At 42.0% G+C, this 23,276-nt stretch overlaps 3 protein-coding genes across 24 annotated transcripts in view; 2 read left to right on the top strand and 1 right to left on the bottom strand.

Annotated features, from left to right (window-relative positions):
- Positions 1-17,805, top strand: part of Bru3 (bruno 3) — a 535,780-nt gene extending 517,975 nt beyond the window's left edge. For all 21 annotated transcript variants that reach the window (XM_070669981.1, XM_070669973.1, XM_070669976.1 and 18 more), the window contains one exon: positions 840-17,805. The gene's annotated coding sequence lies outside the window, so the exon portion shown is untranslated. The remainder of the gene's footprint in view (positions 1-839) is intronic.
- LOC139110313 (E3 ubiquitin-protein ligase RNF181-like) lies at positions 17,789-19,070 on the bottom strand. The gene is made up of 2 exons (XM_070669993.1): positions 18,412-19,070; positions 17,789-18,291 (listed from the first exon to the last, which is right to left on the bottom strand). The coding sequence occupies exons 1-2, from the start codon at positions 18,715-18,717 to the stop codon at positions 18,157-18,159; spliced, it is 441 nt and encodes a 146-aa protein (XP_070526094.1). The 5' UTR covers positions 18,718-19,070; the 3' UTR covers positions 17,789-18,156.
- A 109-nt stretch (positions 19,071-19,179) lies between these two features.
- On the top strand, positions 19,180-22,564 carry LOC139110307 (carboxypeptidase Q-like). 2 transcript variants are annotated; one of them, XM_070669985.1, is made up of 8 exons: positions 19,180-19,660; positions 19,742-19,932; positions 20,453-20,818; positions 20,930-21,080; positions 21,188-21,437; positions 21,497-21,737; positions 21,837-22,019; positions 22,099-22,564. In XM_070669985.1, exons 3-8 carry the CDS (start codon positions 20,475-20,477, stop codon positions 22,367-22,369), a joined length of 1,440 nt encoding a protein of 479 aa, XP_070526086.1. In that variant the 5' UTR covers positions 19,180-19,660; positions 19,742-19,932; positions 20,453-20,474; the 3' UTR covers positions 22,370-22,564. The 2 variants fall into 2 exon arrangements, with proteins under 2 accessions (XP_070526086.1, XP_070526085.1); XM_070669984.1 differs by having other exon boundaries at positions 19,180-19,666.
- Positions 22,565-23,276: the final 712 nt, after the last annotated feature.

Genomic DNA, 23,276 nt, shown 5'->3' with positions numbered 1-23,276 from the left:
AGAAAAGAGGAAAAGATTTTCGCCATAATATATTTTATCAAAAATGTTTTCTTAATTTTTGTCTCAATCCCGATAAATATATTAATCTAATAATATTAATAACGACGTAATTTATATTTATTACTTTTTAAATTGTTGCATTTATCCGAGTGGAAATTTATTTGGCTATTCTAATTTTCCAGCTGGTAGTTAGATCGCGCAGAAACAAAATGTATCTATTATCGGTCGTCTCGTCACTGTCCAGCACGGACAATGTTTCTAAATAGATACCTAAATGTTTTTTGTCGCGTACTTGTTTAGTGTTTTGTTTTGACCTTACGCAAAACTCGCTCGGCTGCCGAAATCGCCGGGCAAACTGGTTCTCGCCGTCCGCCGTCCGCGCGTCCTCCACCTTGCGAGCTCGGATTCTTGGAACGCGAAGAAGACTGCCGGTCAGATGTTGACACACGCACGTACTCGCACTACCGCGACGGTCGCAGCGTTCGTTCGACTGTCGAATTCGCCAGGCAAACCGGTTCTCGCCGTCCGTTGCCCGCGCGTCCTCCACCTTGCGAACTTGGAACGCGAAAACTGCCGGCCAGATGTTAGCACACGCACGCACTCACACTACCGCGACGGTCGTTGACCCCGGCACGCAGCGATCTCGGCAGTCGAGCACGTGTTAGGTAGGTCAGGACGCGCAGCAGACTAATTACGCGACAAAAAACGTTTAGATATCTAGCTTTTTTAGCTCGTCGTTAAATTATTAGGTAACGGTAGAAATCAATTTCCACTCGGGTGATTTATTGTACATATAAATTTTAAGAAATCACACAGTTTTGTTTATCTGAATTGTGCAGATGTCGTCCGAGAACGTGAACTCGATGGACGCTCGACGATCAGGAGTGACGAGTTGAATCACCGTTACAACGCTCTCCGCCGTAACAACTTAGTATACTAGCTAGTTAATTCTTTAGAGGGTAAAAATTTAGAAGTCAGTAGGGCAGCAACGACTTCAACGTTGTTGGAGTCCGTGCGGCGGCGGCGAAGAGGCTGAAGCTAAAGCGATGAAGGATGTTTTGCGCTGAACCCAGAGAAACAGAGCCGAAGAACGAAGAGGACGAGGCACCGGATGTTCGGATAACGAAGATCTATGAGACAGGCAACCCTGTCTCCCGTTCGTTTGTTTTCACTACAGACCTGCATGCTTTCTTTTCGTCCCACGCGAATCTTAGCCTCTGGCCCGTACTGCCGGGCGGAAGATTCGAGGATGCGGGCGCGAATGAGCGCGCGAACGTGCAGCGGAGCCTGTCGCAAACATTTCGAGAATCCGATCGTTCTGGTGAGATCTGCCGGGAACGCTGGAAGTAATTATAAAACCGATCATGTCGTCCGGATATACGCGGCGACGGCACCGCTACAGTTACATCCGCGAGTCACGACATCGTGCCGCGACGATAGTCCAGCATCAAACCGACAATAGCTATCGCGAAATATCTCGTCGATAAACCGCCCTAAGAGTGTTCGTCGTGTTCGCTGCCCGGTCCGACGCAGCGCGGAAAAGATAATTCGCGGAACTCGTGCGTGCGGCCCGACTGATCCTCGACGAGGATCTCCGACGAGATCGGATCGCCGTGTCCATCGGCCGGACAGAACAGCCCGGCGACGATCTCCGTAGCACTAGAGGCCGACGTGTCTTTTGTATCGTTCGCATCGCACGTGGCAATATCCGCGGCGAAGATCTTTTGCGCGTGTCACTCTCGACGACGACGACGACGACGACAACGGGACGGATACTAATCCCCGCGCGACTGACGAAAGTAGAATAAAACGCAGGCTCGTCCCGAAGACACGGACGAAGTCCGATATTTCTCTCCCAAAAAGACAAATGTCAATCATACGCTATACAGGGTGCTCGTCTGACGAAACGCTTCTGAAAACTTTGAAAAAAGAAAAAGAAAAAAAAATACAAAAAAAAAATAAGAAGATAAAATAATGGGGAGAAGAGTGAAGCAGAGAGAATCGAGGCGGTGAACATGGGCTCAGCGCCGGTCCGACATCCCAGCCGGATATCGGGTTCTCCTTAACGTTTAAGATTTAAACACGTACGACGCGCTGTAGATTTTATATACTGCAGATAGAGAAGTGCGAGAGCGTGAAAGAGAGAGAAAGAAAGAGCGAACGGACGTGTGTGCGTGGAAGAGCTTACGCGCGTCGTGCCACGCGTCGAGGAGGATGCGAAGGTCCTGTCCTACTCGCGCGCGTTCGCACGGTGCTCGTCCTCCGCGACTAATAGCTCTTATTACTATTATGGTGATTATCATTGTAATTAATCGCTAAGTAAGTGACGCGCGAGTTTCCGGCCGAAAGTATAATCTATTCCGTTGTGGTTCCTGCGCGAACATCGAGAGATAAATCGCGCGCGAGGGCGCGATTGCCCCCGCCCGTTCCGCCATCGGTTTCGCGGTTTGGTTCGATCTGAGGATCGACTTTTGCGTGATCGGCTTAAGCATCGCCCGAGAAATGTCAGCCAGGCTGTGATTATCCAGACGATGACGATATCGCCAATGATGATAGTCCTCTTTAAGTTTTTAATTAGCGACGACGCCACCTTCTGTTATTGTTGCAATAGGGAAGAAAAGGGGGGGAAAGAAGTAGAGTGAACTAAAAGAAGTTTATACAAGGGTAGTAATATTGCGTGTGGTATACTTATTCTAGAGTCGCTTACCGTCTTTCTTTAGGCTGCGATACAGAAAGGGGAACAAGCAGTTACGGGGGGTAATACTTTTCGTGTTTATTGCTTTAACTTTTAAGTATGAAGGATAATTGAGTTTAGGAAGAATTATGTGAGCCGATTGTAGTGCAATGATTTAGTTGACTGTGTACTTTGTTCGATGTTGGCCGGGACTTAGAAAAAGAAAAAAAAAAAAAATACGACGACAGATTTCAACGTATTCCTTCGGGAAAAGAGAACCGCATGCTGCCGTATGTAAGTATCGGTACGCCCAATCGATCAATCGTGCGTGTTCGCGCGGAATTCCTGTGACTTTAAATAGACAAAACATTGAACATTTCGCGTGCGATGCCCGGTCGAGTACGTCGAAGAGTCTCGAGATCGCTCGCGAAGAAAAGCCAAAGTGCAGAGGCGAGGGCAAGGGAAAACGGGGGGGTGGGAGGGAGCGGGTGAAACAAACCGAATACATAAGATACGTGTAGGGTGGGTGAGCGATGGAGCGGAGAGGAGAACTCTGATCTAGCGGAAGTAATCATCCAAAGTACCAACAACGTATATATGTATATATATGATAAATATTAAATATATTATATATATATATTTATATAGTATATATACATATATATAAAATATTATATATAATTATGCGTACGCATACACACACATTTACGCACGTAACGTGTGTACATGCGTATATATGTATCGACCGAGAGGAATTAGATACTTAGTAAATTATTCTAGTTTTAGGTAAATCAACGTCTAATAAATTATTACGCGGATATACACGTGAGGAGGGAAACGGGAGGAGGACGAGTTTAGTGAGACATGAATTTGCTTGGGTCCGGCGCGCTGCCACGACTATTTACGTTTACACGTTGGATTATACGAACACTTCGAGGACGCGTACGCACGCACGCACGCACACACAACGCAAACACATATATGTACATAGATATGTATGCATAAACGTACCTACGTTTTTGGACGAGCAAAAATCTTCTCGTTTTACAATCCGCTCCGCGAATTTGTTGCTCGTCCGAATGTGGCGCGCGACGCACGTGCGCAATTAACGCAGATATCCAGTGTACGTGGCTCACGCACGTGCGCGTGTGTAATCGTGCGTGCACACGCGTGTGCACGTACGCGGCTAATTATACGACGTAGGGAGGAGTGCGCGAAAGGAAGGTCTTGCTAGTTACGAATTGACGACATAATATTAATATGCATATATATGTATATATATAAAACGGATAAACCGGACAAATGCTAAAACGACAAAGACGAAGGGATAAAACGACGATAACGATTATTTATGGTACATATACCTAACTTATACACTACAGTAACGTAACATACGCATATATTCTTGTCATTTTTAGAAGGTTAAATTTATATAATATATACATATATATATATGAAAAAGGGGGAAGCTATTAACGACGTCGGGCGCAGTTGACTTAACAACGGGAGACTCGCGGGTATTTATGGGACGCGCGAAAGTTCATCGTGATATTATCGGCAAAATCATAGATAAATGCTCACCGCGCCATACGCTCCGACTCGCGCACGGTCGCGAGATGGAAATGTCTCATAATCAGTCATTAATCGTTCATATATTATAAATCTCTTTCCTTCAAAGTTTTCGATAGCATTCTTAGGGAAAAGATAGGACGAAACAATACCGAATACAATACACAAATATAATTATAATTATAAAATATTTATTGCATTTTGAAAGCGCTTTGATTAATTTAATAGTAGGAAACATTTTTTTTTTTTTTTTTTTTTGTACATTTCAGAAATTACAATCTGAATCCAAAGAAAAAAAACCGTGATATAAATCCGATAAGGTGCGGCGTCTTTCGTTGATCTCGGTCATTCTGAATTCGAATTAACGGGTAATCGCCGTGGAAACCGCATATGTGCACACACGGAGGCGTCGGCGGATCCTTCGTGTACAAATGTGTGTATGTGTGCGCCAGCTCGTGCCAAACTGTGCACGCTTGTAGACGAAGATTATCGCCTCCGCAAGCGGACATCTCGCTTCTCACGGGTGATCGTCGGGAGCTCTGTGGCACACGTGCACGGGGTTTACGTGTGACGTACGTGCGCGAAATACAACCGTGAGATAAATGGATCGGGTCGGGGATCGGATCGAAATGGATTAGACGCTCGTCTACGATTCTCCTTGGCCAGATACGCCGGTCCGATCGCATAGATTGAGCCGGAGGGGCTCGCGTCCCTCCGAGTGACTCTCCATCGGGACCGTAATCACATCGAGCGCATGCTCGTCCTCAAACGGCAAACTTGCCACGGTTTTCTTTCACCCGGATCGCGCTCGCTCCGCAATTACGTTCTCTCGCACTTTGCGAGAGACGCGCGGAAATTAGGTGATGGATCGTAGAGGAAGTCTTCATCGCGTCTCAGCGGGATCTCCGAGGGTTACGTTCTTTGTTCCGTGTCGAATCTCGGGGGCGACTGGGGGATATCCGGTTCCATCGGGAAATGCTTTTCGCTCTCGAGCGTCTCGCGCAAAGACCGTGGATCGCGGACGGTTCCGATTTTCCCATCCGTTTGAAAGTAAATCGCGGACCGACGCGCGGCGCGGCGCGAGGTGGGACGCCCGTAGATGGAAATTCGGAAGAAGTGACGGCGCCAGATCGCTATTACGAGTACTTGTAGACACATACGCGCATCGTGCGAATCTTCTTTTACGTGCATACATATACATGCAGAGACACAAGCACCCATCACATACGCCCACACACATTAAAGGACACGTATACTGGAGAGATGCTTCTGTGCAAGCACTAATTGATAATATCACTACATTTTAAGCTTTTTAAAGTCTAACAGTACCATTAGCTAATATCAAGAAACACAACCTAGATACCGTAATGAAATAATGATATAGATACATATATAAATATAAATAATATACATAATATATAAATATAAATATATAAATACGAAGGTAACGGCTATTGTAACAAAATAAAAATACAACTATTTTATCCAGACAAAGTTTTTGCTACAACCGAAGTAGTGTGCATCTCGCTATGAAATAAATGAGACTTAACTAAAAGGGGGAAAAAAAAAAGAAAAAGATATTCTTAGCTCTAAGGAGAAATGATAATATGATAATAGTGTATTCCGTGAGGATCAGCTTTGAATTTATTTTTACATGACGTGATTGTAATGCTGAGACGAATTCGACGCTCGCAATTAATGTTCCGTGCTCTGGGAGAACGACGTGCTCGCGCATGCAAAATCCCAGACGTCAGAATGTATCGCGTCCGAGAATCGAGTACGCGATTCTCGTATCAATTCGTGGCGCCCAATCCACCGCGTAAATTCATTTGCATCAACTGAGCGAAGATTGTCGGTTACACGGGTCGGTTGCCAAATGAAAATCGATACTCTGAACGGTCCGGAATGCACGTATACTTATACCGATGCGAACGGATTCCTGCGGTTTCTCGATCGAGCGAGCGTATCCGGATTTAGGACGGAGACACGATAAGATCTAAGAATAAGATGGGAAGCAAAAAAAAGAAAAAAAAAAAAGAAAAAAAAAGAAAAAAACCACACAGGATGTAACTTTACAATAATGTACAATAAGATAGTAGTCGTAAGGTAATGAGAATTAATTAGGGGGCGAGTGTCACTTAAGCGTAAAACCAAGATTTGCTTTTCCTGTCGAGTTCTAGTGCGCGTGCCGCGCAAATGGGCATCTCCGCTCTGTATCGAATCGCTTGCCGTCGCCTTTCTCGCGTTAATTTTTTTCGCCGCTCTTATTCGGCCGGTATACATCGTGTCTCGGCTCCTGAATTCGGGATCATCGTGAACGGCCGCAAAATCGCGAATTCGTCGGATCGACGCGCATCTTCGTTACGAACGTCCGTCGATCTCACGCCTCGGATAGCGCCTCGCGAGTGAGCGACGTGCCACGCGATCGGATCCGCGTTTACACGCCATTTCCTAATTCTTAATTAATCGCGATCCCCTCGCGCAAAAGCGGACAGTGGACGCGAAATCAATATTAACGGATCGCATTTTTCGCCGGCCGATCGCCGTTGTACATCAACGCGCGCGGAGACACGACAAGCGATGTAAATTTCGCGCTCTCGCTCCGGGAGATGGGAACGAACGTCGGACACCCCAGCAGCACCCACCATTGCACTCACACGAAGAAGCAGCCAAAGATAAAAAAAAAAAAAAAAACCTATCAACCCTCACGACACCGCTACGCCGTTGTTACCGAGTCCCAGTTAGACGTAGAACGTAAATTGGAATCAAGTCACACGCGCCGCGATGCGATCCGGCAGCCGTGGTGTCGGTGATACTAGGAAACAGGGTATGTTTTTTGCAATTATTTGCGTAAACTTGTATAAAAAAAAAGAAAAAGAGAGAAGTGAAATTAACGAGAAATAAATACATCTTCATGTATACACTCACGCACCCCCGCACACACATGACAGACACACACGTACATGCAGATTCGCGCACGCATAATACACAGGGATATCGCAGACACGCGCCAATCCACGAGGGAACCATACCGCGAGTCGCATACGCGTATAAAACGTGGACGTGAGTGGCGAGCGAGGCTAAAATACTTAACTAAGACCACTTAATCGTACTAATTCTTAAATATACGAGTAAGCTAAACCTGTATGTCGTCGTAAACCTTAAGCGCGAACGTTAGAGACACACCACACACACGCTCGTCGCAGATTCGGGAGTGAATTTCATCGTCACGGTTCGGGAACGAAGCCAAGTTTTTAGCGGGCCGTCCTAGTATCGCATACTGCTAAGATGGAGCCTCAGTTCCCTTGTCTTCGCGAGACGGGTTCGCCAGGTACGCACGTCCTCGATGCGTATCCGTCGCGGGGGTACACGAGGCGCCGGCACCGATCGCGCCGCGTTCTCCGATAAGCGAGCACAATCACACCCTCGCTCGTTCTTCCTTCCCCAATCCCGCGTAATTCTCTCTTCTCGCGATCTGCTTCTCTCCCCGTCTAATCTCGTTTCGACGTCGCCGATCGCTTCCTCGCTATTCCCGCCGCGGCAATCGGAGGATGCAAATGGACCGCAGCGACCGCGTCGCGACTATTAGCTGTAATTCGCCGCTCGACACGACGTTCAGGGCGACCTATGTCAATTCTTTCAGGTACGCTTACGCGCTGTTACACAAGAGCGACTGAAAACTTCGCGAGTTTCTGTGTCCTTTTCCTGGATTTTTTTTATCTCTTTTTTTTTTTTTTTTTTTTTTACGCGATTAAGTTTCGCGCGGCTTCAAAACCGGCTCGAGTCTTCTGCCGTCGCGCCGTCGCGAAATCACCCCAAGTCCCCACGAGAGATTTGTCTCACGCGGTGTTATCCCGTGCCTCTCTTACCCGGCCGCTACTCTGATCGACTACCCGGGACCAATCGTTCCTTATCATCCCGACGAACAACAGTGCGTTTCCTAGTTATGCTACGCGACACGCGAGAAATCATTTTCGGTATATATGCAAATGCACGCAGTCCGGATTTGCAGCAAAGTGTATTTTCTCCTCGATGGCACGGTTCCCTTCCTAATTCTCGCTTTTTCTCCCCTGCCAACCTCTCTCTTTATCTATCTCGGTAAACACAAGCCCGCCTTGGACCAACGACACGCGAGATGACGAGCGTACGGAAGAACGAGGCTCTTCTACACCGCGTTTATGACATGAGCGACGAATTTTAATGATGGGGAAGCAACTTTATATTCTAGAACATTAGAGTCTCCTATGTATAACGAGCTTAACTTAGCGCGCTGAAATACTTTGTAACGCGAAGTTTCCAATTTCCAAAGTCCTTTCTTTCCTAAAGCAAATGAGACGCCGCGTTCGTTAAAGCGGTGTGTCTTTATGCATATTGGGATCCAACGATTTAACTACACCCTGTTCGCTGTCGTTAAGAAAAGCGGAGCGACATCGATTCGTATTTTTTCCAAACATTTCTCGCGTTCGCTGAGTGATCGGGAGCTGTCTTACTCTTGTTCCTTTAGCTCCGATCTCTGATATTTTTGGGCTGTATTTTTTAGCGTCGATAAAGGGATCTCGATTATACTTTCACGCGAAACAAATTACAAAAAAAAAAAAGATGTTATCTCTATTATGCGAAAATTAAAAACTTTGCTTAGTAAAAAAAGAAAGAAAAAAAAAAACATCGATTCGTGGCGTACTTACTATTATAATGAATTTTTTTTAATAGCTTATTTAACTTTTTAACGAAAATTTAACTGATAGATAATGAACAACGCGAAAAGCAAATGCAACATTAAAACAGTAACATTTCCGCAGCTTTACTAATTGCAAAATATAATTTACATTTACTTTAAAATCTTTTCGGAACGTGCATCGACCGAGCGAGCTTTACGAAATAGTTTCAACAATGAAAAAGATCATGCGTCACGAATCGGCGGGTATAAAACTTTTTGTACGTCTTCTTTGCGCTTGAGAGTATATAGAAACGTATCGGGAAGCGAAGAAAAATTAAACGCAGAAACGTTAGAGCGAGGAACGCGTAAGTAAGAACGCAAGTAGGGCTTGTGGTACGTAGTAGTTTTTACGAAACGCTGAATAGAGATTCGTGAAGATTCGCATATAGCGTAGTTTTATATAGCGAGCCATCTTAAGCGAATGGATAAATACATAATGATTATCGCTAACCGCGTACTTATTAGACCTAACGCACTAGGATCATCTGCCACGAGGGCAGACTCCGTCACACACACTAGTCACACACTGTTCACGCGATTCACAGCGCTAAAAGTGCGTCACTATCTTACACGCTCGATACGTACACATGTACATATAATTGCATACATGTACGTATGTGTATAGGTATGCATCGGGCTTGTGTATATATTTATTTAGATACAGATAACTAGCACACTTTTGAGATATGAACAATAGTTAGTCCGAGGTAACTCGACGAGAGGCAGGCGTGAAAAAGGAAAAAAAAATATAAAAAAACCCAAAAAAAAAAATCGGCAGAGCGACAAAGCGCGGAAATGCAGAGGAAAAGTGGATGTGCGTGTATGCGACGTACGCATGTGTAATGAACGAGAGCACGGCGGATAACGTGACGATATAAACGCGTGGGTATGGCGTTAAAAGGTTACTCTTGCAGACAAAACATATTTTAAATAATTAATCGCCAAAAGACAAGTTTTTAACTTTAATCTCGTAGCGCGTAAGGTCAAGACATAATATAATATGATGAAAGTCGACTCTAAAATTAAATTTAAATCGAGAACACATACGGGAAGGCATAAGAATTCTCGCCAATGGCTACGTGCAGACGAGAAAGCACTCGACATTGAGCATTCGAGTTACGATGGATCTCTCCAAAAAAAAAGAAAAAAAAAACCCAAAAAAATAAACCCAAAAAAAAAACAAAAAAAAAAAGAGGAAACGAACGGAGAACGGGGAACGCGAGTGACGGAACTTTGAGATGAGCTCGAAAGTCGATTGTTCCAGGGGACACCCGCCAATCGACATTATGCCCACGATTCGGATATATTCTTCTCGTTCGAATTCTAAAATCTTTGTGTAATTCTGTAGCGTCGCGTCCGCATTTTTATTACACGCGACAATATCGCGTACTCCGCGCACAGCTGATCGGAAATTTGATGGACGTCGACGAGTCTCAAAAGAAGATCCTTTTTTTTTGTTGCTAATCCCATACGTCAAATTATTAAAAAAAAAATTTAATTCACGGAAAATGATGGTGATGTCATTTTTTCATTCAATGAACGTCCACCAGACATCCATTGCTGTACGCGGTACGTCGGAAAATTAATACGTAAAACTAAAACCAGCAATTGAGAAATTGCGTATCAGGGACTAAAAATCTAAAGTCAAAATATTTTTTTTTTTTCCTTTTTTTTTTTAGGGCAAATACATATTCACTAACGCGTTTGAGTTAACTGCAGAGAAGAGTAGGGATAACGTTTCGTTACAATAGTTCATTCTCGACATTATGCCAATACTTTTAATTAGGTAGCACGCGAGAATAGAACGCTTCGAATCTCCATTCGTCATCAGTGACTCGCAAGACTATTTGATAAAAACTTGTTAGCCAGTACGAGCGACGTAGTTCCGCCTTTCGTTCGAAACTTCGTTTCGATTAGCGTGGGAGTAAGAATAATTGTGCCAACGTCGATTCTTCCAAATTCATCGCTGTTCCGAGCACATGTCGCGATGCGCGAACAGCGAGATAATGTTACGTCTGTCGATACTCTTTGAAGCATGACGAACCGTGTTCTCATTACATTCTTGACACGACACGACCGCTCGTTTGCGTCGCCACGTACCTATTTTACGATCGAACTCCCCTCTCTGATTTCTTTATTTAATTCCGTCGAAACGATTTGTCGCAAGCTCTTCTCGCAAATTGACTCGCGAGGCAAGACTGAGAGAAGAAAACCGGGCCGGAATCGGGGGAAATTATAATGCACCACTTCGGCGCCTGCTCGGAATGCAACAGTTGGCTAACAAGTGGCCTCTTTCGCACGAGATGCCGGTATGATAACGCGCGAACGGCCGACGAAATAAAATACGATGCGCTTTCGAAACGATACTCTGGTCCAAGTTTTCCGATCGACAGCGTTCATTGTCTTTGCCGGAGATTTTCAGCTACACGAGTTATCAATTTAAATTGCGAAGAAATTTCGTTAGCTATAACGTTAATTAATTTTTTTTTTTTGTTCGCAGAGTATCACGAATCACATAATTATTGATGAGATAGTCTAGAAAAAATTGATGACGAAAATTTCATATAAAAGTATAAGATGGATATTTCAAAGCTTATTTCAAGCTCGTTTCGATCATAGACGCGACATTTGTAAAAGAAAATATTTTAATACAAATTACAATCTCCAAACGTAAACTGACGGAAGTCATGTCGAAGGGAAGCGCCAAGTTTTTTCGCGGAAAAGACACGTTTCCTCCTCAGAATCTCGCCCTTAATATTTCATTGTAATTTCGGGCGGACGTTGGGTGGCGAAGCGTGCCGGTGATTCGAACGCTCGCACATGACATTCGCGCTCTTCAATCGTCGATACGATTTCCTACGATTGATATGCTGATGCCGCAACGCTGTGATCCTACATTTTAATGAACTTATCCTCGAATACTGTCCTGAAAATGTTTACAGTCACGCGATTACGCTGTCGGGTCCCAAAGATATTTCTAGTCGAACGTTCAGTGGAACGCAGTGCTTCTGGCACAGCGATTTTGCCGCGAACATTTATTTGCTTGATTACATTTGTACCGATTGTATTTATCACGATACATTGACTTAGTTTCCCGTATTTCTCGTAACGATGCGCTTTTGCTGTTTACTTGAGATGTTATATATACTGTTGCGAATACTATACTTGTTAAATGACTCCGTAATAAGCGAACCAACGACAGTTGCCCCTGGCGAGTTGCCCGTTGCTAAAGAACGGATATTCCAGGCCCAGTTTGTACCGTCCAGGCGAGAGTAGTATTTTTCAAACATCGATAATCCAGCAAATGGTTTATCTATCCACTGTACCTTGTGTTGTCAAAAATTTTACAAGTATTAATCGCACACGATTAAGTAAATAGAATACTATACGTTAAAGGAGCCTTTATCCGTGTAAAACAAATTGCAAATTAATTCGGTATTTATTTAAACTATAAGTCTATTAAATTAAATTACATTAAATCTTTCTCAATTTGCATCTCGTTGCATTTCTGTTTGGTATCGTGACTTTTTTTTTTTTTTTAAATTACTTTCAATCTCCAACGCTACATCGATGGATGAACTATTTTCAGGAGAAACGCGAATAAAATGTGTAACGATTTCTTACACGCGTTAGCCGCTTATTGTTTATCGACGGGTCTTGCCGCCAAGGCTCAAAAGTGATCGGTGACGATCGATCCGGCAATTGTCGTTCGTTATAGGAGAACTTGTAAATCTAATCACGATGGTGCGCGCCACGCGCACCGCGAGACTGACTTTAACGCTCGCTTGCAGGAATTTCGAAAACAGTGCAATTACGACTTAAAAGTCTGCGGATCTAGTCAGAATGAGGGAGAACTGGGAGAAAGGCGCGCGGAATTTCTAGTGATCTCTAGTCAGAACACGTCAGTTTTGAGTCCATTCGAGAGAATGTCGATCGTATCGGACATTATAGGCACGTCCGCGCGTGAGCAAATCTTTAAATAATTTCTATATATATAAATATATATATATATAAACATATATATATATATAAAATATATATACACATATATAGTTTAGGTATCCTTACGAAAGTGCAAAGGAACAGTTTAATATATTGTACGGCGGTCGGTGTGAAAAAAAGAGTGCGTCTTGCGTCACGACGGCCGGCGCTTTATCGAGACGGAACGCGGATTCGCGATACATTGTACGCTCGTACAATGCGACCCATTGCGCACGTTTCTTTTGGCTTTTCCGCCGGGAAAGTCGGACAGACAGTGTTATTATCCGGCTGCATACTTTCCTCGCACGCGGTATGTCCGATCGACGACGTTGAATGGCGTTTCACTTGCGTTTCTCGGATTTGGATTTGCTTTCGACCGCCGTAGATCACTCTGAGGACGATTCGACTGCATCCCGTACTCGAGGCTAAAAGTGTAGAATTTTTTAACTGTACTTACGACTATATAACATCTGTAATAACCTGTATATTTTTACATATTGAATATAGGGAGGCGAAATTGGCGGTTGACGGTAGAAGGCGCGGGTGAGAGTCGAGTATATATAAAAAACAAAAAAACAAAAAAAGAAGGAAAAGAGGTACGCGAGTAGCATAGGGACATATACGCGTACACACATACACGAACTTAATATGAATCTTGATAAGGATACGCATAATTCATAACACGTGTACACATATACATAACGCATACTTGGGCGCGACGCGATAAGTATCGTCGAGCCTTGCGGGAGAAAGATATTATACAGGTCGTAAGAGATGAGATCAGTTTTATTGTTGATTTCGGCGTGGCATACAATAAAATTTTGTAATCGGCGGCCCCGGGTAACGCGCCCTCGCGCTCGGGGCCCGAGAACGTTGCGTAGTATAATCAAACCCCGACGTAACAATGCGAGTTTTTCCTCGATCAGACTCGAGGCGACTCGAGGGACGGTCGGGATCGTCGAGGGTGCGTCGCCGTTTTTCCGCGTGCCGATGATCCGGAGACGAGGGTGAGATCGCGCCTCTCGGCGATCCGGAAAGCGCGCCCACGGTGCTCGCCGCAGTAAGTCGGAAGAAGATATCTGTACATAGGAAAACTACAATATAGCACAGGGTGTACGTACATGCCGGTGCACACGTAATGTCCTATATAGCGGAAGTACTAACTATGATAGTGTATGAAAATAATAAGACGTTCGCAGAGCAGGCCAGGCGGCGCTTGGTGACGGAGGTGCATCGCCCCTTTTCCCCTTCGCGACAAATCTCGCCCTCGCAGGTACGATCCTCGTGTAGGAAAGAAAGAAGGGTGGAGACGGAAAGGGAGGGAAAAAAAAAAAAAATACTGTGCCCCGAGGCACAGTAATTGAAATAATTCACAATCGCTACGCCCGCACCTTCGAGCAATTTGATAAATCGGATCGAAGCGCGTGACGCGGCGTAAGGAAAACGAGAGAAAAATAAAGAAAAAGAAAAAAAAAAAAAAAAGAAGAGAAGGAAGATGAGAAGCGAGTAACGAGAAGACGTTTGGGTGCGCTCCCGGATAGGATCCAAGTTGGATTTTTTATTCCTTAAGAATTTTTTTATCGCTTAAGAATGATTCTTGCCGACGACGATGCAGGGAACGTGCATTAATAGCTTAATTGATCTAGTCGAGATATATTATCATTTTATTATTCGGTTGTTTTTGACCATGTTTACGACCTGGCGCAAAGTTTTGTACGTGCAACCGTAGATTAGTTTATTTTAATACAATAATGAATTCTGCTGCAAAACGCTGCTTTAAAAAAAAAAAAAATAAAAAAGTTCTTTAGTTAGCAACGCTGCGAAGCTAATAACGCGTTAATAATAATTATTACAAAGCAAAACAGTATTAACACTTGACGGTAAAACGTTACAAACGAGTGAGCCAAATTGATGAGTTGATTAATTGAGTAGACGAGATGGTTGATTTATTACTATTAAGATTATTATTGTTTGATTATTATTATATTATTATTATCACTATTAACAATGCTATTACCAATGCTACTGTCAACGCTATTACCACAAATATTGCAAATAGTAATATCCGGCGAACGACATTATTAATTATTTCGTAACGAATTGTATAATCGGACGACTGGATCGGACGTGAAAATGGCACATCATAAAACATATGCGTTTCGCGTTTGGTACTTTGTTCACAAAGCTTAACAAATTCGATTCGATTGCGAGCGTATGCCGAAAGGAACAAACGACCCGATACCGCGTAGATCAAAAGTAATTGATAAAACGATATAGCTGCGCAACGTGCGACAGAGCATTATTAGCATATCAGCGTGTTGAGCTTAGAGAAGCGCGCGGAACAATAAGACCACGCGTGATAATAATATTATAAATAGTATGCGTGCGTTCGGAGAGCAAGCGGGAGGAAGTTAAGTACGTACAATAGCTCGCGGATATTTCGGAGACGTTCAGTGTTAAAACCGCGATGCCGTCGACGCTACCAGCGGCTAGTTATCAGAAACGATATTATCGGCTTTCACCACGCTGCGTTATGGGAACCAATAATGCGTCCGTCTCTCGGGAAACCGCGTGCAACGTGTCGGCGTTGAATTGACGCTGTCCTTTTAAAATTCGAAAACTCCCAAATTATATCGGGCTGCAACGTACGCCGAACGAGCGAGAAGCCTTGAAGCGCAATAGCACGTGGAAGCGAATTGACAGATGTCCCGGCATTAAATCGTACGCATCATTGCGCGAGAGACGGTACCACCGGTGTCGACGGCATCGAGCACGCGAGGTTGTAATTTTGTAGCGAAGAGCGAGCGGAACGCTCGTGCTCGGCCGAGATCTCCGGAGATTCGCTGACGCTTTCAACGGCAGAATTATTCGTCAGGGCGAACGGGAATCGCATTGTGACGCATATAGATATTTGTAAAACATAGGAGAGGTATATGCGTACACATTGCGAGCTGCAGCGGGTCACTTTTATCGCGCGAGCGTCGAAAAATTCTGCCGACGCCTGTAGAATAAAAATAGTTATTTATAATATGTCACTCTATCGAGGGCGAGAGGTGAGGTGCGAGAGGAGCAGCCGAGAAACGGAGGCGCGAGGGGCGCGATGCAAGGGGTGGGTAATAGCGCGCGAACGGAAGATATGCCATTTTGAATTATTATTTTCATAAGGAACGTGTAATATAAAATATAATATATATAATATATATATATATAAATATATATAAATATATATATCGATATGGACGAATTAACAGCATCATCGGGATTTATGATCGCGACGATGATGATGGTTAATATTATTATTATTGCTATTATTATGGTTATTGATTATGATTATTATGGAATGACGATTATTATTATAACGAGAAAAAGAAGCTAATGCATTATATAAAAGAATAAAAGTAATTACATTTAACACTTACGTTAGGAAGCTAGATACATACATTTGATGCAAGCGAGAAAACGGAGCAACCTACGCGTTCGATGAGAAGAAGTCTGTAAGTGACAGAAAAAAAAGAGAGAGAGAGAGAAAAAAAAAAAATTAACGTCGTACATTTCTATATCATGATAGAACACGGGGACGTAAATAAAGGACTAATATTTTTTAGCGAACGTCGCGGACACCTGCATTTCGTCAAAAATCATGGAATATGAAATGGAGTCAAGTCTATGATGATAAAAAAAAAAAAAAAAAAAAGGGATAAAAAGAAAAGAAATCGTTAAATATCATTGATCTGTATAAATCTGTCTTTTATATGTATATATATTTCTGTTAAGATAATATATTTATTACGTTGAATTGTAAAAAGTCGACTCCGGCGCGGATACGCGCCGGGTCAGAAACCCATGTATCGATAAACGGAAAAAGGTCTCCCGACGTTTGCATTTACGCGCCACGGACGTGTTCCCGTATTCGAACGTAACTTTGTAACAATTACTTTCCTCCGTTCGTTTATTTCGTGTAAATGCCGAGCCGAAAGTTCTGTACGACGTACCTTATCCCACTTGACGCTCGCATACAGATTACATAACTAGCTATTACGGACATGGCCATTAGCAGAGAAGTGTATCATTCAAGATAGTTTATCATTAAAGAAACGGTAATCATCATAGATATATTAACGACATTATTTATATTATTACGCATATTATATATAAATAATTAATAACATACTAACCCCCTCTAGGGTGAAGTATTGTGAGGGGGATTGGGGGGGGGGAAAGGGAAATGGGTAAGGGGGAGAAAGAACTACGAAAGGGTCGCGTTCCGATGGGCGCGACGGCGGCGGTGTGTCGTTTTTTTCGGAATGGCGTCACCGATATGAGAGTGAAAAAAAAAAAAAAAAGAAGATAATGAATAAACCGCCAATTACTTTAACTTCGACAGTACTATTATTTGTATATGCCGAACGATTATGCCGTTTTCAGCGCAACATATTTTGGCAATTCTCTTTGGTGATATGGTTCATAGCGATCGTGTTTCGGTGAGAAAGAGACAGAGCGAATGGGAGAACGAGTGAATGAGCGAGCGAGAGCGGGAGAGAAAGAGAGAGAATGGGAGAATGTGAGGGCGAGAGAAGAGGAAAGTGTGTGAGAGTTAGAGCGAAAGAAGATGAAGAGATCGGAGAGAGGGAGAGAAAGAGGAATAAAAGAATAAACCAAACGAACAAAATAAAAATCAGAAGTTTCTATACTTTTTACGGAGATTGTTATAGTCTAAGCGCACACTGATCAAGGCATTCGTCGCTCGGCAAAAAAAAAAAAAAAACATAATACAATTATTAATATAAAATTTATAACAGAAATAAAAATAAATGAAGTTAATAAATATGTACACTGTATAATAAACATTATTTCCTATTAATAATTAATGACTCTTTATTCAATCTTTCGTGTTGCAAGTGAGTTTGTGAAATTGTCACAGTATCATAGTGTCCCAGTTGATATGTACAAAATATTTGTTTTCTTTTAAATCACAATTTTTGTTATAATTTTGTGGATTTTCTTTTATAGTTTTAATACGAGCTATTTATTAATAAACAATAAATATATAAATTCTTATAAATATAAATATATTTATCATACAATCGCTGACTATATGTTCGACCGTCAGTGATTTCAGATTCTAACGAATGATACGAAGTTATTTTTAATTCTAGTCACAACTTTTAATCCCGAAACTAAAATCAAATGCAATTTCTCAATTACATTTAAATATTCATGTAAACATAGAATTGTGCAGTGATTCCAAGTCCTTTTCTCTTTCCACCGCTCGTTTCTTCTCTTTTCTATACATTTCATAGTCCTCATCGTCCGTTGGCAATTCATATCGACAGAGTGGACAAGAGTTAGTCTGAAAATGCAATTTATTAATATTACAAGTGTCACAAACGTTTACATATTCTGATGTTAATTATTATGATTTATTTAAACAGTTTAATTCGACAGTCACTATGCAACATTTCATTTTTACCTTCTCTAACCAGGGCATAATGCATTCCTGGTGAAACGCATGATGACACGGCATCGATTTGGCTTTACTGTCCACTTCAAATTCCTTCAGGCACACCGGGCACTGCTTCGTATCGCCGGATTCAATTTTGATCTCGGGTAAGTTGGCCACCGCGTCCTTCGACGCTGGCGGTGGCAGCTCCGTGCTCTGTTCCACCAAGTCCCACATGCCGAAATCTCGCAGGAACCGTGCCATTTGTATCAAATGATTCGGCGCCTCTCCGTCGCCCAGAGGCGTCCAGCCCATCTCCGCAAAATAATCAGACATCGTCGTGGAAATTCAACCAGGCACTTGGTTCACAGGTGAGACGACGAGGCCAGCCACAAGCGACATCCACCTACTTAACCTCCTTATCGTGATAACAGCGAACTTAACCTTTTATCCGCGACGTTAACAGTCAGATCATCGTCCCGCGATCGTTCCTCGCAACACGTAATCACTGCACGACTGTGCGCAACGGCACAGGATTTACGTGTCTGCAAAACCTCGAGTCATAGCGAAGACAAATAATCACAGTCTGAAGCACGGAGCAAGATAAATCCAGATAGCATTCGCTCAGCTGACCGTCGAGGCGGAGATTGCCGCAACTAAATTGCACACGGCACCGCAATGTCGAGCACAAGCATAAATTTAACGTCTTAAATTGGTAATAAAAAATTTAATACATACATGTGAGTCACGTAGAAGGAGACACATTAATTATTTTTAATAATTTTCTCTTTATTTTAGTATTGAATGGCTTCGTTATAACCGTGTTCCGATAAAGTAATTTTCCACACGACGACTTTCTTTACAGCTGGGCTCTCTGAGCTGAAGTCTACATACGAGTATAGTATGTGTAAAGTGATGCGTGACTGTTCTGTGTGTTAGTACACGGAGTGGAGGCGCTATGGTAATGTACGTTGGTCAAGCATTCGGTCTCATTGGTCATTTCATATTTGTAAGAGAGTTAGACGCACCGAGATTGGACGCTTGAGTTACTGAGATGTGTGGGTGCATGCATGAGCAAGGAGAAGTATCAGAAGCCGAGTCAGAGAGTCGAGATCAGACGTAGGAAGAAATAAAGCACAAGTGTATTAAAAACGGTCCAGATTATTAAATGTTTATTTGCTCCTTACATTAATTTCGAGTGCTTCTTTCAAGCCAACGCTTTACATATGTGTGCCATACGTGTATTACGTAAGCCAGATGTAATTAATTTACGGTGTTCGTATGTGTAAGCATTAAATATAATTGTACTAATTTAAGATACGTCGATTTTTTGTGTATAATTTTTAAATAATTTTTTTAGGTAAATGACTGCGCAGTCATTAAGTGACGATGATAATTCTGAAACCTAATTTACCAACGCTTATCATACATTTAACGATTGGGTGAACGATCGTTACAAACCCATCTAGACGTCTACGAAATAGCAATTAGTATTGCGTTGCTACGCCAAGCAGTACAACTGCCACAATCTCCTTCATGAAACGTTTTATTGTAAGTACATAATTTAAAGTCTTGTAGATGACATAATCAGTACGAATATTTTATTTCTAATTGTGTTAAATAATTGGAAATTAATATAAATGTATATTATAAATTATAATTATATTAAATTAATATTTCTTTTTATGACATTTTAATTTATTTTAAGAATAAATATTTCGATAAATAGAAAAACCATTTATCTGTCAAACATATGTGTAGTACGATATGTACCAAACTATATGTAATATTTAAAAAATTATAATGTAAGTTTGCTCTCGGGCATACTACATTATATAAATATTATATTATTTTGCGAATAAATTAACAGTCACTGTCAAATTAACGTAAAATAAATAACTCTAGTGTTTTAATATCAATTTATTGAATCAGATTGTTATTAAAATCGTACTTGTTCTACTTCGCTTTTATCGTTATCGCGATCGAGTGTCATAATTGATTCAGTTGCGATAGATTAAAATATTTAACTTACGCAATATTATTTTCATAATAATATAACGTTACATTACAGGAAAACCGAGTGCGGCGATAATATGTGGTACAAAACGAAAGAGGGCTTTATCTTCATGTGGCTGCTGTCCGTCCAGTCGATGATAGCAACGCAACACGCCGAGGACACTTGTTATCTACCGAATAATTTAATTGAAGAGATAGACTCATATGCCCCGACCGTCCAGAGAATAATCAATGAAAGTTTGCAAGGCTCTTTCAAAGGAACGACGTGGCAAGATCTGGCGACGTTCGTTGATAAATTTGGCCCAAGATTCACTGGCACCCAAACTCTTGAAGATGCCATTGATTACGTATTGAATAAGTCAATCGATTTAGGTTTGAATAATGTTCACGGTGAATCAGCCACCGTGCCACGTTGGTTCAGGTACGGTTTTTCAATTTAATTTATATTTTTCTAATTAAATTCAAACGCGTATTAAATATGAATAGTTTCGAAGCAAAAGTACACACGGCTAATATTTCTTTTCTTTTTTAGGGGCTCGGAATCTGCGACTCTTCTGCAACCACGAAAACAAAAGCTGGCGTTATTAGGTCTCGGTTACAGCGTTGGGACTCCGGAAGGAGGCATAACGGCTAACGCTATCGTAGTAAATAGTTTTTCGGAACTTAAGAAAAGGGCGGAAGAGGTATTTTTAATAAATATTTAACAATATTTAACAAAATAAAAGGATTGTCTCGCTGGAGCGGTTTTTTTTCTTCGTAATTCTAACGAAGTAACTTTCAAATGTTTCAGGTACCTGGAAAAATTGTCGTGTACAACCAGAAGTTTGTTTCGTACGGAGAGACTGTCGAATATAGAAGTACGGGTGCCGTGAGAGCAGCGGAATTAGGAGCCGTGGCCACTTTGATAAGATCGGTAACGCCATTTTCATTGTACACCCCGCACACTGGTATGATGTCATACGCAGAGAACGTTACTAAAATCCCAGCAGCTTGTATAACTGTCGAAGATGCGAATCTTTTAAGAAGAATGGCGGAACGAGGTGAGGAACGAGAAATATTTCATGAAACTCGTGTAACTAATAACATTATTTTTATCTAGGCGAAACGATAGTGATAAACTTGAAGATGGAAGCAAGAAGATATCCCGATACTGAGTCGAGGAACGTCGTAGCGGATATTACTGGTTCTGCCATGCCTGAAAAAGTAGTCGTTGTTTCTGGACACATCGACAGCTGGGACGTTGGACAAGGCGCGTTGGACGACGGGGGTGGTATTTTTATATCCTGGAACGCTTTAAAGTTGCTGAAACATCTTGATATCCGGCCGCGAAGAACGATAAGGCAGCCAAACATATAATTTAATTATTACGAATTTAATAATAATATAAAATTATTTTTCGTTAACGTTTTGCTACATAATAATATATATTTATATTGCAGAATGATAATGTGGACCGCCGAAGAACTCGGACTTCTCGGAGCAGAGCAGTATATACGAAATCACGCCGCAGAGAATAAAAATATGCAATTCGTGATGGAATCCGATTTCGGTACTTTCGTGCCTATGGGCATTGAGTTCTCCGGAAACGAGATAGTGCAATGTGTACTCCAGAAAATACTCCGGTTGGTTGAATCACCTTAAATTACGTCATTGTAATATTTTTCTTTCATTGTAATTATTTTCTTTTGTATTTCTCTCTAGATTGTTAACTCCGTTGGGTGATATGATATTAAAAAGCCCGTGCACATCACCTGATATATCGTATTGGATTAAAGCGGGCGTGCCAGGCGGCGGTCTTTTAAATCGGAATGAGAAATACTTCTATTATCACCATACAAATGCGGACACCATGCTGGCGGAAAATCCGAAAGCTCTGGATATGAACACAGCCCTATTCGCGGCGGTATCGTTCGTCCTGGCAGACATTAGCCTTGACTTGCCTCAACGAGATTGCACTATCGAGTCGTGTTAAAATTAGATTTGACGTATGTAACATAACTGATACGTAATCACCAAAATACTCACATATTCATAGAACATTTTATTTCAAATATGCCTGTATATACAATCGCAGCATATAAACGATTAGGCCTGCTACAACGTCTAGTCTAAACTTTTTAAAAGCATCAAAATGCACGTAATTAAACGAGCTAGATTTTACGAATTATTTCCGGTTTTATCTCCTCGCTTGTGTAACGATTTTATTAAAAGATTTCCTTCAAAGACTATTCAAAATATACTATATATGTATATATATATATATACATATACTATATCACGGCTACTTTGCAAAAATTCTAAAATTAATAGAACGTATGTGCTCCACTTAGTTTTATTATCGGGACATGTACACTCCACCTTTACAATTTGCTATAGTAAAATAAATCGCGTTGGTAGAAAAACAGTTTCCGTGCCAAATAACAATGGAACACACACGTCTTGTTAGGAAGAACTTTAAAAACAACTAAATAGACTTCATCCGATCCTCCGCATATTAGTCCCGATACTTAAACATGATTTTGAAATACCAATTAACATTTTTTTCTTCTCAATTATATTAAATTATCAGTCTCGATAAAATACTAATGGATTTCGCGGTTTATATTAAGGTATCCTCGTCCTGATTTGACTGAAAGACCATTAACAAAGAATGCTGTGACGTCGTCCTTTGGCTCGACGTCAACAGGGCGGTTTTCTCGCCGCCGCTGCCGTTAATCGAGCAATCCGGGGAACTGCCGTCGAAGGCTATGTAATTGGTGGTCGTGCTGCTCGTGGATGGCATGTCGTTCAGATCGGGCGATGCCAAAGGCGGCGCCTGGCCCGAACGAGTATTCGCGCCGTTCAACGACACAATCTGCATGCTGTACGACTCGCGATAT

This window comes from Cardiocondyla obscurior, linkage group LG20 (assembly GCF_019399895.1).
Source record: "Cardiocondyla obscurior isolate alpha-2009 linkage group LG20, Cobs3.1, whole genome shotgun sequence".
Lineage (NCBI taxonomy): Eukaryota > Metazoa > Arthropoda > Insecta > Hymenoptera > Formicidae > Cardiocondyla > Cardiocondyla obscurior.
The sequence above is the reverse complement of the archived record's forward strand: the minus strand, read 5'-3'. Positions and strand labels throughout refer to the sequence as shown.